Source organism: Nannospalax galili, unplaced genomic scaffold, assembly GCF_000622305.1.
Source record: "Nannospalax galili isolate Female #2095 unplaced genomic scaffold, S.galili_v1.0 scaffold475, whole genome shotgun sequence".
Classification (NCBI taxonomy): Eukaryota; Metazoa; Chordata; class Mammalia; order Rodentia; family Spalacidae; genus Nannospalax; species Nannospalax galili.
Window position 1 is genome coordinate 3,732,429 of NW_008339435.1, and position 14,318 is coordinate 3,746,746.

At 37.7% G+C, this 14,318-nt stretch overlaps 1 protein-coding gene across 4 annotated transcripts in view; it reads right to left on the reverse strand.

Moving 5' to 3' along the window:
• The window catches only part of Csde1 (cold shock domain containing E1), a 40,859-nt gene that overhangs the window by 13,276 nt on the left and 13,265 nt on the right, over positions 1 to 14,318 (reverse strand). The window contains exons 3-11 of one of the 4 annotated variants that reach the window (XM_008834006.2): positions 11,606 to 11,746; positions 9,682 to 9,880; positions 8,515 to 8,624; positions 8,020 to 8,112; positions 7,318 to 7,415; positions 3,401 to 3,482; positions 2,926 to 3,054; positions 2,686 to 2,811; positions 1,799 to 2,011 (exon numbers count right to left, since the gene is read on the reverse strand). In XM_008834006.2, coding sequence (XP_008832228.1) covers positions 1,799 to 2,011; positions 2,686 to 2,811; positions 2,926 to 3,054; positions 3,401 to 3,482; positions 7,318 to 7,415; positions 8,020 to 8,112; positions 8,515 to 8,624; positions 9,682 to 9,880; positions 11,606 to 11,737 — 1,182 coding nt within the window. In that variant the 5' untranslated portion in view covers positions 11,738 to 11,746. The remainder of the gene's footprint in view (positions 1 to 1,798; positions 2,012 to 2,685; positions 2,812 to 2,925; positions 3,055 to 3,400; positions 3,483 to 7,317; positions 7,416 to 8,019; positions 8,113 to 8,514; positions 8,625 to 9,681; positions 9,881 to 11,605; positions 11,747 to 14,318) is intronic. The other 3 variants (XM_008834009.2, XM_008834008.3, XM_008834010.2) reach the window with 3 other exon arrangements.

The following is a 14,318-nucleotide window of genomic DNA, read 5'->3' on the forward strand; positions in this document are numbered from 1 at the left end:
CTTGGCAAATATTAGAAAAAGTTATGTATTTAAACATACACGCACAATTATTTTTTCTTTTTTTTACATGTGCTAAGAGTGTATTGCCTGCATGTATGCAAGCGCACCCATATCGTGCAATGCCTGAGAAGTGAGAAGAGGGCATCAGATCCCCTGGAATTAGAGTTAGACAGTAATTGTGTGGGTGCTTAGAATCGAACCTAGGTCCTCTGCAAGAGAAGTCAGTGCTTTTAACTGCTAAGACATCTCTCCAGTACCACGAAATGTATTTATAACAGCCCAGGCCTGAATCAAAACTTTTGGGAATTTCAAGTGTTTACTGATATACTTCCTAAGTCAATGACAAAGGCAACTTTTCTCTTTCTACTTCAAAAATCTTATGAGAATTTAGGAGAAACACTTAAGATGCAAAGAACTGTAATAAATTTTCCTCACATTTTCTTTAATCCTATTAAAGTACCAGTTCTGTAAGAACATGGTATCCACAGTACCATGGAAGGCACTCAAATGTTTACTAAAAGAGCATGAATTACTATTATTTTTTGGTCTCTCTGTAGCACCAGCTGGCCTGGAACTCAATATGTAGACCAGTCTGGCCTTGAACTCAGAGATCCACCTGCCTCTGCTGGGATTAAATGCATGCGCCACCACACCCAGCTGAATAGCATGAATTATTATCAACCTATCAATGAATTATACATTGCTTATCTTATTACTAGGTTTTGAATATGACCTGAACAGATTTTGACATTCTGTCCACTCCTAATGGTAACCAGGCTATGTACTTCACACCATAAAGCAAAATAGACCAAATCACACCTCAGACCTTCAAACTAAGTTCTAAGTATACTCCAAGTGTCAAAGTTAGTTCTCAAAAACTTAAGGCTAAAAGTCAAAAAAGGTTTTACTGACAACATTGAGATATACTTCAGACGGCATGATTCCAAACAACATTAAATACAAACATCTGAGAAAGTCAGTTTCCCTAAACTTTCTAAGAAAAAACAAACAAACAAAAACAATGGGGCTAGAGACTGCTCTTGCAGAGGACCTTGGTTTGATTCCCAGTACCCACATAGCAGCTAAGAACTGTCCTTAACTCCAGTTCCAGGGGAATCCAATGCCTTCTTCTGACCTCCACAGCACTGCACGATGTATGTGCACACACATGTGCAGGCAATACACTCATACATGTAAAATAAAAATAATAAATACTAAAAAAGTTTGTGAGATATATTTAGGTTAACAATTTAGGTACACACCACTCCTAGACATACACCCATTAAAAAGATTTTGCAAAGCTCTATCATAAAAAGCAAGACCTGTTTATTTTTGCTTAATCTAGTGTTTATTCAATACGTAGAAAGCATTTTGCGAAAATCTACTTCAAATATGGTCTTGAATCTTCTTTCTCCACAATATATCAACAATCATATTGTACAGATTTCCTTCTAAAATTCTTTCACATGTATTTCCAAAATAACTGGAGAGATGTTAAGTCCAGACTAACTCATATGTGTATGTTTCTTAGCTATTTTAACAAGGTGATTCTCCAACAGTTATAGCTTAACTAGAAGTTTCAGCTTAAGGACAACTTAAGGAGGACAACTTGCAGAAGTTGCTTTTTTCCTTTCTTCCACAATGTGGGTTGGGTTCTAGGGTTTAAATTAATGGTGTCAGGCTTAGCAGAAAACACCTTATCTGAACCATCTCGCCGGCCCAAGAAGTTTCCACTTAAGAGTGTAAATCAGTTTATCACTGAACCCGACAAGATACAGACCCAATACTAGACACTTACCATTTCTCTGGCTTCATTAGTGAACTGAAATGTATTTGATAGAACTTCTATGTTGGTTGCTCGTTCTAATTTGTCACGTCGGTCTGTTGAAATATTAAACCTAACATGGTCACCTTCCAGCAGGGTCACTTTCGATTTTGTATCTTTGTCTCCAAAGGGAAGTTCTTTAGGAATCACAAAGTCAACTTTGATTCGTCCTGGCAATGGGTCATTCTGATGAGAAGAAAAACGATTTAGTTGGAAATTCTCTCACCCTTCCTAGTTCTAAGTTAAAAAACCACACAGCAAACCCATGTTATTGGTAATATAGTTAATTCCCTGAAGTGAGGGGAAAAAAGGTGCTGACAATAAGTCTAATATGAAATGTGTTCTAAAGTCACAAGGGAATTGTAAAATCAAACACTAAAGTTAAAATAGCACTGTGGTGCCAAGAAATTCTACTTAAAGAAAAGCATTTTCAGTCTTTTATATTCCACACTTCCTCAGTAATGACAGCTCTGTACCTCTCCACAAATAAGTAAATGGTAAAAAGGGGGGATGGGGGAAGAAACAAATACATATCCAAATTGCAATTTCCCTTTAGTTAGCATGCCTTTTGTTCCTAATCATTCAGTAAAAACCAACCCAATAAAAACATATTCATGGGCATTCATTACTTACTTTTTTTCCCCCTGCAGTATCAGAGAAATCCCACCTAGGGCCTTGTTCATGATAGGCCAGCAACTCTACCACTGAGCCAGTCCCTCAGTCCCTATTAGTTTTTCATTAGTTTAGTTATATTTATCAAGAGGTATTCCACTAGCACATATTATATTAATCAAACAGACCACACCATATTATTCTACTATTGATAAGGAAAAAAGACTCTCCTGATAAAGGCAACTTACCTGGTTTTTACTGGGTACTTTTGGGATAACTTTGGTTACAGTTCCTTCAAAATGTTCAATGCTGATGTCTTCGAAAATGACTGTCCCTTGAGGCAATAGTCTGACATCTGTTGCAACTTCTTTACCCTAAATCAGAGGGATTGGAATGGGCAGGAAAATCACAAAATTTTACATTTCCTAAAAAATGCAATCCACTACTAATCTTAAACAGCCAAAGATCAAGTTAGTGAAGCATCTTACATTTCTGTCCTTGATTGTGAATTCCACATCATCGCCAGGCTGTAAGGTTTCTAGGTCACCTTTAAATTCACTATAGTGAAAGAATATCTCTTTTACAACATCACCTCTTTCAATAAAGCCAAACGCTTCCTAAAGCAAAAAAATTCCCAAGCACAAAAAAAATTATTTACCATTCAATGTACCAATTCATGATTACTACTTAAAAATCAGCAAGCTTCTCATAAAATTACACTGCAATTCAGTACGATCTAGTTTGATAGCTAATGCTATCTAGTATCAACGAATGACCCATTTCAGAATTAGCCGAAGCATTTTTAAGGAGATAATTTTAAAATAGGATAGGATTAGTGATTTGGGGTTACAAGTACGAGACTTAGAAATAGTAAAACAAAAAGCAAAAAAAAAACAAAAAATGAAACAAATCACAACCCTCCGCCTAGACCAACACCAAACAAAAATCAAGATAACAGCTTACCTTCATGGCACAAACTACTCCTTGACAGCGAGCTTGTTTCTTTTTCAACAGCATAATGTTACGAGCACTTACAGCACCAGTACTAGAAAAGGATGATGAAGAGAAAAATCAAAGAGGGGTTAAAATTACTTGATTTGGTTTGAAGCTATGAGTCTAGAAAAACTAGTTTTCTAGGTTTTCAAAAATTGTAATTCATGAACAACCCTAAGGTTTATGATACCTCTTTTCTACAGCAAAGGACTTTGCTCAAATTACCTATCTTTCTAAACTTGACATTCATATGTGGATCGTTTTTTTATGGACTGGTGAAATCTTTTATTTAAAGCATACTTTTACTTGGGTACATGTTCTACTCCGCTTTGCTATCCTAACAAAAGAATTGAAATGCTATCTAAGGTGGGAAACACTAAAGTTTTACACCTAAGTATTACATTCTACAAAGTAAGGCACTAATGGTAATAGCAAAAGTTGATTTGTTATCAACAAGTGCTATTTACTATCTATTCCATTAATTTATCTTTGATTAAAAAAAAACCACCAAATACAGTTGCAGTAGTTTTAGGAGAATTCACTATGCTTTTAATAATGATATTCATCCCTATTAGAAAACTGAAATTTAAGACATATTACATGTGACTATGCTTCACCAATTTTTGAAAAGCAACAGCAGCACTGCAAATTCAATTTTGCTTTAAAGGTAGCGTAGACTGTATAATAGTATTGTTGATACAAATGTTGTAAGCGAAAAGTAGCTGTTTGAATTCAGGCAAGTAACTCAGAAATTATACTTCATGTTACAGATGAAGAGACTTAGGTAATTCTCTTGAGAAGATTAAGAAGTATAAACTTAGCCCAAGTGTGTTGGCACATGTCTTTAATCCCAACACAGAGGTAGGCGGCGGATCTCTTGTGAGTTCAAGGCCAGCCTGGTACATAGTGAGTCCCAGGCCAGCAGCTGGGGCTACAGGGAGACCCTACATCAAAAAGACAAAAAAAAAACCCAAAAAAGGTTTAGTACTAAGTTTAGTACTACTTAGTACAGGTGCTTAGAATAAACAGGAACTTAATGAAGGCGAAATAAAGCTGTTTCAGTGGCTCCTGTCTCAAACTCCAGCTTTATCCCATGTTCTACTTCACATTCAATTAAGGTCCTCAGGCTGAAACCAATAATATCCAACCTCACAGGCCAATTTAATTCTAAGTATGACTCAAGGCAAATACTATTCTATGTACTCTTGAATTCTTTGCATATGCTCGTTTTTGTAGTTGTAGTGGCTTTTTTTTTTTGCAGGGGGTGGTGGCGACAGCAGGACAGTAAGACAGTGTCTGTCTACCCTAGGACACTCTTGAACCTGCAGCAATCCTCATGCTTATGCTTCACAAGTATTGGGATTATTGGCATGCATCATTTTGCTTGGCAGTATTTTCTTGGGGCAGGGTCTCGTATTTGTAAGCCCAGACTGGCTGCAAATTATAAGCAATCCTCCTACTTCAACTTTCTGGGTGCTGGGATTATAGGTATGAGCTACCACCAAGCCAGACTTAGATGCTGGTGAAAACTATTCCTAGCACTTTCTTCAACTTTTCTCTTTTGGTGGTGGTGGTGGTGGGGGGTGGGGGTTGGAAGGATGAGACTGGGGTTTCACATACATTGCCATGCATGTGTTCTACCACTGAGTCGAATCACCAGCCTACTTATTGAGACAGAAACTAGCTCTGCAGCTCAGTCTGGCCTAAAGCTTGCAATCTTCCTGCCTCCTATTTTCCCAGTGTAGATGATAGGTTTCTTTTTCTACCATACCTGCTACAACTTCCTTCTTTGCTTTCAGCTCATTTTTTTCATTCTAAAATATAAACTTATCCCTTGGTTTTCTTATTCGTTCCTTAGTTTATGCTTATACTAATGAATTCTACAGCTGTCCATCACTAGCTTCTAAGTCTCAGTGCTATACATGCTACTGGGTATTGATACCACCATCCAGTAATTGCACACACTTCAAACTCTAATTGCCAAAAATAAATAGGGGTTGGGGAGATGTCTCAGACAGTAAAGTGCTCGCCATGCAAACCTGAGGACCTGAGCTTCAATCTCCAGCACTCAAGTAAAAGATGAGTGCAGTAAGCCTGAAATGCTAGTGTTAGGGATGATCCCTAGGGCTTGATGGCTAGCCATTCTAGCTGAAACATTAAGCTCTACCTTCAGTGAGGAACCCTATCTCAAAAAATAAGATAGAGACTAAGTGATAACCTGGCATCAACCTCTGACATGCCCAAGTGTGTGTACCTGCATAGACATGGGCATGATCATGCACAAATTTTAAAATCAGTATGATTCTTTTCACAGCCTGAGTAATTCCTTCTGTGCCTCAGTCTATAATCTGCTCAGTAAGCCAGCCCAGAAAAAAAATAATTAGCTGGAATTCTTAATTCTAGTAATTGTCAGGCCGGCATGGTGGAGTACGCCTTTAATCCTAGCACTCGGGAGGCAGAGGCAGGTGGATCTCAGTGTCTCTGTGAGTTCGAAGCCAGCCTGGCCTACAGCTGCGACTATAGGGAGACCAAAAAGGAAAACAAAAAACCCAAAACAAAATAACTATTTAGTCAAGAATATCAAGCATGATGATTTTATGTTCCCAATGTGATTTACCTTTACCCCGTTAATTCCTGACCTATCTGTATTAGGCCCTTATCTTTCATACTAACTCACAACAATGCTGCTTTGTTAGGCGCATTCCTACCCTTCAAAAGTCTACCATCTCTACCACCTCCAAAACTCTACACCAATATCACTTCTTTAAAACAAACTTTTTGAAACGGGGTCTCAGCTGGGTGTGGTATCACACACCTTTAAGTACCTCCCTATAGGGAGATTGTCTCAAAAAGACCAAGAAAAAGGAGAGGGTCTCCCTAGTGTACCAGCTGGCCTAGATCTTGCTATGTAAACCAGGTTGGCCTCAATCTCAGAGATCCACCTGTATCTGCTCCGAATGCTGGGATTAAAGGTGTACACCACCACGCCTGGCTTGATTTATTTTTATTTTATGTGTATTTTGCCTGTAAGTATATAAGTGCATCCATGCATGCAATACCCCCGGAGGCTAGAATAGGGCATTCAATGGAACTGGAGCTACAAAGGAGTGTTATCTACCAGGTGAGTGCTGGGAACTGAACTTGGGTCCTCTGCAAGAGCAGCCAGTGCTCTTAACTGCTGAGCCATCTCTCCAGCCCTCCCCCATATTACTTTACTTTTAATCATCTGATTCCTATGATCATATAATAAAGCTCAAACTTCATGTACCTAATCACCCAATCAACCCTGCTATCTCAAACTTACAGCCATTTCCCCCAAAATATTGTACTTCCTCTACTCATTGTTTTTCTCATTTCTCACTTTTCAGTGTTCTCTCATAAACTAACCTTATGCCGGGCGTGGTAGTACACGCCTTTAATCCCAGCACTTGGAGGGCAGAGGCAGATGGACCTCTGTGAGTTCAAGGCCAGCCTGGTCTACATAGTGAGTTCTAGGACAGCTGGGGCTACAGGGAGACCCTGTCTCAAAGACCCCCCCCCAAAAAAACCCCAAAAAACAAAGAAACAAAAAAACCTTTAAAGCACAGGTCCCTTTTTAAAATTTCACCTAATAGTTCCTAGAAAACTATGTTTTAATCACCATCACCTTCCTATTCTGAAACCTGGTCACAGAATACTCATAAATCCTTAAATCGGTTCAAATTACTTCTCTCTCTCCCTGCCTTCCTTTTGAAACAGGGTCCAATATAGCTGAGCCTGGTCTCAAACTCCTGATCCTCCTGGGTATGGACTACCAGCACAGGCCACCATACCTGGCTCTCACTTCAAATTTCTCAATTTAACAACCAATAATCATTTTGGTTGGGAAAATACTGAAAAGAACTTACTGTTTATTGTTATCAATTACAAAGTTTATTTTGTCTCCGGTTTCCAGCTGAACATTCCCTTCCACATCTTCAGAGGTGTAAGTGAGATAAAACACTTCCTGTGAATTAACAAGTTATTATTATTACCTTGCTAGGATGCATATTCACTGTACAATGTGATTCACTTAAGTATTTCTTATACTGGCAATTTAAAGCCAAATTTCTTAAAATTCTAAGCATTATGACAAGTAAATTATTTTATTCATATAAACACACTTCCCCCTCCATTGTGCTGATGACTTCTGCGAGTCCACAGCTGAGCAGCAATCCAAGTTCAAAAAGTTTACATACGTGGAAGCATTTGCCCAGAGACTGTAGTTACATTTCAAAAAGACAATTTTTATGTAAGGCATTCCAAACAAAAAACTGCAGTTAGTTTAAAAGGAACCAGAAATAAGCCCCCCTCCCCACCAAAAAGTGATTAAAAGGAGCATTTTACCTTAATGTTCTAACTAAGGTCACACTTGGGCAAGCTAACACACTTGGAAGTCCTATGGATACTTTCTTTAAAAAATTTGTATTATGCTGCACGTGAAGCCTCTTAAAACCAAATTTAAAAATGATTTTAGCAACCAGCTTACGTTTTCTACTTTGAATTTTAAAGTACGCTTATAGACCACATGGTGGATCAGGCAAAGGTTTAAGAAAAATACACAAGTTTACCCCATTACGTTCGTAGCATACACTCCCTGTTGGACTCTGACCCGGGGCAGCTGGAGATTTACTCTCTAAGTTGTGAGGAACAGCGCACACAACCTACCAGTCAAAAAAAAAAAAATTTCCATTGCTAATCATTTCAGGAGCAGCACTGTGCAATATAAACTGAATTTTAATATCCTCTATACTATACACAGGGATGCATTTTAATATGATCCACAAGAGGATGTCATGCTGCCAAGTTTCAAACTTACAGTATGCAAACTGACTGTAAGTAAAGACTTAGGGTTATGTGTAGAACCCAAATTGAGTCTTGACCATATTTTTATTTCAGGTCAAGAAATGCCAGTGCTTTCTGATATAATTAAAATAATTATCTTTATATACTATTGCTCTCTTCCGTGCAAACTGAGGAGACAGGGGAGAATCTTCCTTTTCTAATGTGAAAGATATGCAAATGCAGGGCCCTAAGAAAATACAGAAAACATCAAAGCCACTAACTTGTCCATTCATTCGTTCTTCAGGATGGATTTCTGGTTTAATCTTCACCAATTTAATAGCAATAGGCTTTCCAGTCCGCCGGTCTGATGATACTTCAAATTCAACATCATCTAAAATAAAGAATGTGTTATGTTTGTTGGGTTAATGGTTGAAAAGTGGCACCTTTTGAGCTACACTTTAAAGTAGTGTTTGAATTGCCTTAGACCAGTGGCGCAGACTCTGGTCCCTAGGCCAGTAGTACCGACATTACCTGGAATCTTAGGAGATATGCTAATTCTTGGATCTCACTGCAGACCTATGCAAAGACAAACTCCAGGGACCAAGTACAACAATCTATTTTAGCAAGTCATCCAGATAAATTCTGACACACACTGAGTTTCAGGATCACTGCCTTAGACTAAGTGCATATTAAATATTAGTGCTCTATGGCATTTAGACACATTACAAATGAGGAAACAGAAATTAAACTTTAATCAACTTTTTCTTTTAACCTTTCTGTATTTTAGCTTCCTTAACTGTAAAATGAGAGTAATTTTTAACAGAAGATTGCTGGGAAGATTCAACAAAATGTTGCTAAGTAGCATGTATCTGGCATCGTCTGGTACACCAAATACTCTTGTTAGCCATTGTTTTTAACACCTTTCTCAAAGACTCTTCTTCTCAAAAATTTGAGTTTTTTACTTTATGTGTATGAATGTTTTGCCCCCGTGTATTGTATGCACACCATGTTGTGTGCCTGGTGCCCTTGGAGACCAGAAGAGGGTATCAGATCCCCTGGAACTGCTGTTAGATGGCTTGCTGTGTGGGTGCTGGTAATGGAAACCAGGTCCTCTATAAGAGCAGCAAGGGCTCTTAACCGGTAAGCCATCTCTCCAGCCCCTTGATTTTAATTTCTTTCATTCTTTTTAAAGAGATTTTATTAACTTTAGTCCTTTAAATCTTCCAAGCATCTAAATATTAGTGCTAAATATTCTAAATATTCAAATATATCTTTTTATCAGTAAAGTCTTTCAGACCTCAAAAAGACACCATCATAGAAGAAATCAGAATACATGTCTTAACTGATGCAACTAAAAATTTTATTCTTTGGCTTAAACCCCATTGAAAAGCATTGTCATGAACATGTAGACATGCAACAGAAAGTAAAAAGGTAAACTGACAAATTACCTCCTACTTTTAAGTCCTGGAGGTTGCCATTGTATTGTGAACAATGGAAGAAAAGTCTAGCTTGACGTTCTGAACACTGAATAAATCCATAAGAGGTTAACAGTTTTTCAATAACCCCAGTTTCACGCAGTGCTGCTGAAGTACCATTGGGGTACCCATTGTGTCCATTATTGTGGAGAAGGTTTGGATCAAAGCTCATCTGTTTTAAAAAGAAAAAGAACTCAATACACAGATCTGTCCACCATCTCCACAGCATACTCAATCTGATTAACAAATCATTAAATCTTTGTTATTAGAGGCAAAGAAAATAAAACAGACAGACTTACAGGCTTTTACTACTGAAATGATAATTTAGTTATTTCAGAAGAAACTATTATTTTGAGGAACTGCTGTCACTTATGGAAAAATTTTCACTTATGAAACAAAATTCTTGCAACTTAATATTAAAGTAACTACATTAGTTAAGTTTTTTAATGTTAACTTATCTAAAAGAAAAAAAAAAGAACAGAGTTATTAATATCAAAGAACTGGCAACCTAGAACTATCAAAACTCAGGCTTCTCTTTACCAGATTTGTTAACTATTTTCAAACTTAATTAGACATCTTAATTCTATTTAGGAAGTCATGCAAGGTTAGTAGAGATTAACATAATCAAATAAACTTTTTGTGTAACAATTAAAATTAGAAATTGTGGTACAATGCATGCGTAAGTCCTTGAAAAAGACAACCAAACGTGAGTTAGAAAGTCTCTAACATAAAACTCCAAGTCAGAAGGAGCTTGTCTAATAATGTTTAGTCATTTCCTAAGACCTTTTCTCTGCCAAGAAACTCTTCACTCTTTAGATAATGATGAAATCGCTAAATGTCTCTATTATCGATTTCTTTGAAATATTTTATTACTTTTTATGTGTATGAATGTATTGTCTGCATGTAGGTAGGTGCAACTGTGTCATGCAATGCCCATGGAGGAATTACGGATAGTTGTTAGCCGCCATGTGGGTGCTGGGACTCAAATCCAGGTCCTCTGCAAGAGCAGCCAGTACTCCTAACCACTGAACCATCTCTCCAGCCCCTTTATTATAAATCTCTAAGCTCTGATAAGGAAAAATTAACATCTTCAGTGAAAAAGGAGCTATTTAAATACAATACAATCTGTTTTGGTCAAATACTATCACCTTGGTTATTTCATTATACTTTATGAAAAAAGAAATCTCTTAGCAAATGCTAGTTAATAATTTACCACAGTAGCAATATTGCCAAGTCTTAATTATTTTCAGACCCTGCATTGAAACTTTGACTTATGAGCAAGCTTGTACAATATTAAAACGGTATTTTTTCAATGACAAAAATTCTTGAAAGATAAATCAACTACGAGTGGTTAAAATAATTTGTGAGATGGTCAAAATATGCAAATCAAAGCCCATCTGTAAGTGAAGTTCTAATAATTCCTTTCTACTAGCCACTGTTCTGATATGTATTAACTCGATTTTCACAAAGTCCATGAAAAGTAGCATTACATTACTGCCATTTTACAAAGGAGAAAACAGACACTGTTAAATGACTTTCCAAACTCCACTGGTAGATGACTCAAAGAATGGGCTCCAAACCACGGCTTCTGAAACTCACACTTGACAAACTGAAAAATCAGATTCAGTTGAGGTGTGTGTGTGTGTGGGGGGGGGTGTTCCCGAGAGCCTCCATTTTTAAGATCCAAGGTGACAGCAATGCTTCCAACTCTTGGGACACTTTTTGAACAGCAACATCCTAAACTACTACTGTTATCTTTTAAAATGCAAGGTGAAAGAAATGATTACAGAAGTTATAAAGTGAGTCTGCAGGGCATTTCAACCAGACTAAGTGGCCCTCAGAAGCCATGCTTAACACAAAACAAAACAAGCTGATCACTGCTTTCCTCCTGACTTACAGATCTCTGATACACGGGGGTCTTCTTTTGTTTTTTTGTCCCAGAAGTAGAAGATGAAGATAAAGGTAAAGAAAGTGGAGGGGCTGCAGGAGGGGATTGAGGATCTGATGACACAGTAAATACGTTCTCCATGTCAAATAGCTGTGGCAACATAGCATAACATTTATAACTACAATCAATAACAACACACATTTGGCATCCAACCTCATACATTTTTAGATTTACTATTAGGCTGTTTTAGCAAAATACAACTAATTCTATTATGTAGGAAATATATAGCATTAACATTAAAGGTCAAACTGAAAGACATTTTCAAATACATTATCACCATCCCAAGTTAGCCATATTGGTGCTGAGAACCAAACCCAGGTCCTCTGCTAGAGAAGTCAGTGCTCTTAACAGCTGAGCCATCTCTCTATCCCCATGTCTCACATTCTAAACTAGTGCTAACTTACACCAGGAGCTTGAATGCCTGCAGTGTATCAGCCAGCACCATTCTAGGTTCTACTCAGGATGTGACAACTTAATTTCAGGTCAAATTTAAACTTTACTTTGAAACCAAGAATCAATTATAAAGTTCTCTAAAGAATAAAAAACTGGCTTTAAGTCTTAGTTCTTAAACACAGTTACACCTAGCTTCCCAGAGACTGTTTCCTCAAATATAAAGCCAGAACCTAAGTGATGTCCAAATTTCCTTGAAAAATCACCTGGAGTGGGGAGGAATAGATCATTTTTGTAATCTCATCTGCTTGGCTTCGACTAACTAGCTTCAACAAAACAAAGTCTAACTCACTCAAGTACAATTTTGTAAAAAGTAGCTTTGTACTCCTAAACCTTTTAGCTTATTTTGTTTCTGTTTTTGGAGACAGGGTCTCATGTAGCTTAGGTAGGCTTTGAACTTACTATGTAGCTGAGGATGATCTTGAACTCCTGATCCTTCCTGCCTTAGTTTCCCAAGTACAGGGATTACAGATGAGTACCACCACACTAGCTTTCCTTTCAGCTTTCTAACTGCAGTACTTCTGCATACTAACAATTATTTTCTGAGATTTGAAATATATATTACTACAGTATATTGTACTATCTTTACTGTACTTTACACTAAAGCTTTAAGAATTGTGTAACAAACACCCCTCATACAATTTCTTAAAAGAACCACTTTAAGGGAAATCACGTTTTCTTCTTTTAGTGCTTCTAGAACTCAAAAACAACTGTAATTGATGTGTGCCTATAATCCAAGCCCTTGGGAGCAGGGAGGCAGGAGGGTCAGGAGCTCAAGGTCACCTTCCTCTACTAACAAGTTGGCAACAAGACAAAAAAAAAAACAACAAAACAAAACAAAAACAAAAAGCGGCACGTGGGAATCTGGAGCATATACCTGGAGACCTTTCTATTTTTTTATTTTATTTATATTTATTTACTTTTTTCGTCTTTTTGAGACAGGGCCTCCCTGTAGCCCCAGATGGCCTGGAACTCACTATGTAGACCAGGCTGGCCTCAAACTGAGAGCTCCGCCTGCCTCTGCCTCCTGAGCACTGGGACTAAGAGCGTGTGCTACCACACCTGGCTAGAAGCTTCAATTTTCTATTGATGTATGAGTATGAAAATTATCTTCAACAACAGAAAAAAAAGACATGTTTTTTCTTTATCATCTTTAAACTGTTTTATCATCTTTTTTTTTTTTTTGGTCTTTTTTTGAGAAAGAGTCTCCCTGGAACTTGCTATATAGATCAGGCTGGCCTTGAACTCACAGAGATCCAGATTAAGGCATGTGCCACCATACTAAGCCCTCAAATTATTCTTAAAAAATTCAGATGAAGCTGGGCGTGGTGGTGCGCACCTTTAATCCCAGCACTCGGGAGGCAGAAGCAGGCAGATCTCTGTGAGTTCAAGGCCAGCCTGGTCTACATAGTGAGTTCCAGGACAGCTGGGGCTACAGGGAGACCCTGTCTCAAAGAGACCCCCCTCCCCAAAACCAAAATCAGATGAAATAGAAATTAACAGAAGAAAGGCTACAATTATCTTGAAATGAAGCTAATAAGACAACCTATTTTCTTACTCATTCAATTCAAACTCTGCAACATTTTAAAAAGTGGTTACTGGGGCTGAAGAACTAGCTCAGCAATTAAGAGCACTGGCTACTCTTAGAGATCTGGATTCCATTCCCAGCACCACTATGCCAGCTTACAACTTTAACTCCAGTTCCAGAGGATCAGATGCCCTCTTCTGGCCTGCCATGGGCACCAGGCATGCATGTGGTGCATTAATAAAAATTGTCAATTTCTTGAAATTATCTTTCTTGATATTTTTTCCCCCTGTTTGTTCTCTAATGTTTCCTTCATAGTACCTCCTTTACTACCTACAAACATGACTCCTTTCTGAATTCCAAGACTTCTACATTTTAGAAAATCTGGAAACAGAAAAGTTGCTCTCCATAATCCTAATTCTTTTGAATAACTGTTTTAACATTCTACACCAGCACACTATTTTTTTACATTCTTAATTTGCATTATTTATATAAGTGAAAATCCATCATTTTCTGATACCAAGTTCATAGTTTTTACAAATAACCCTTGGCAGGGCGTGGTGGCGCACACCTTTAACCCCAGCAGAGGCAGGTGGATCTCCATGAGTTCAAGGCCAGCCTGGTCTACATAGTGAGTTCCAGGACAGCTGGTATTATAGAGAGACCCTGTCTCAAAAAGACAAAAAA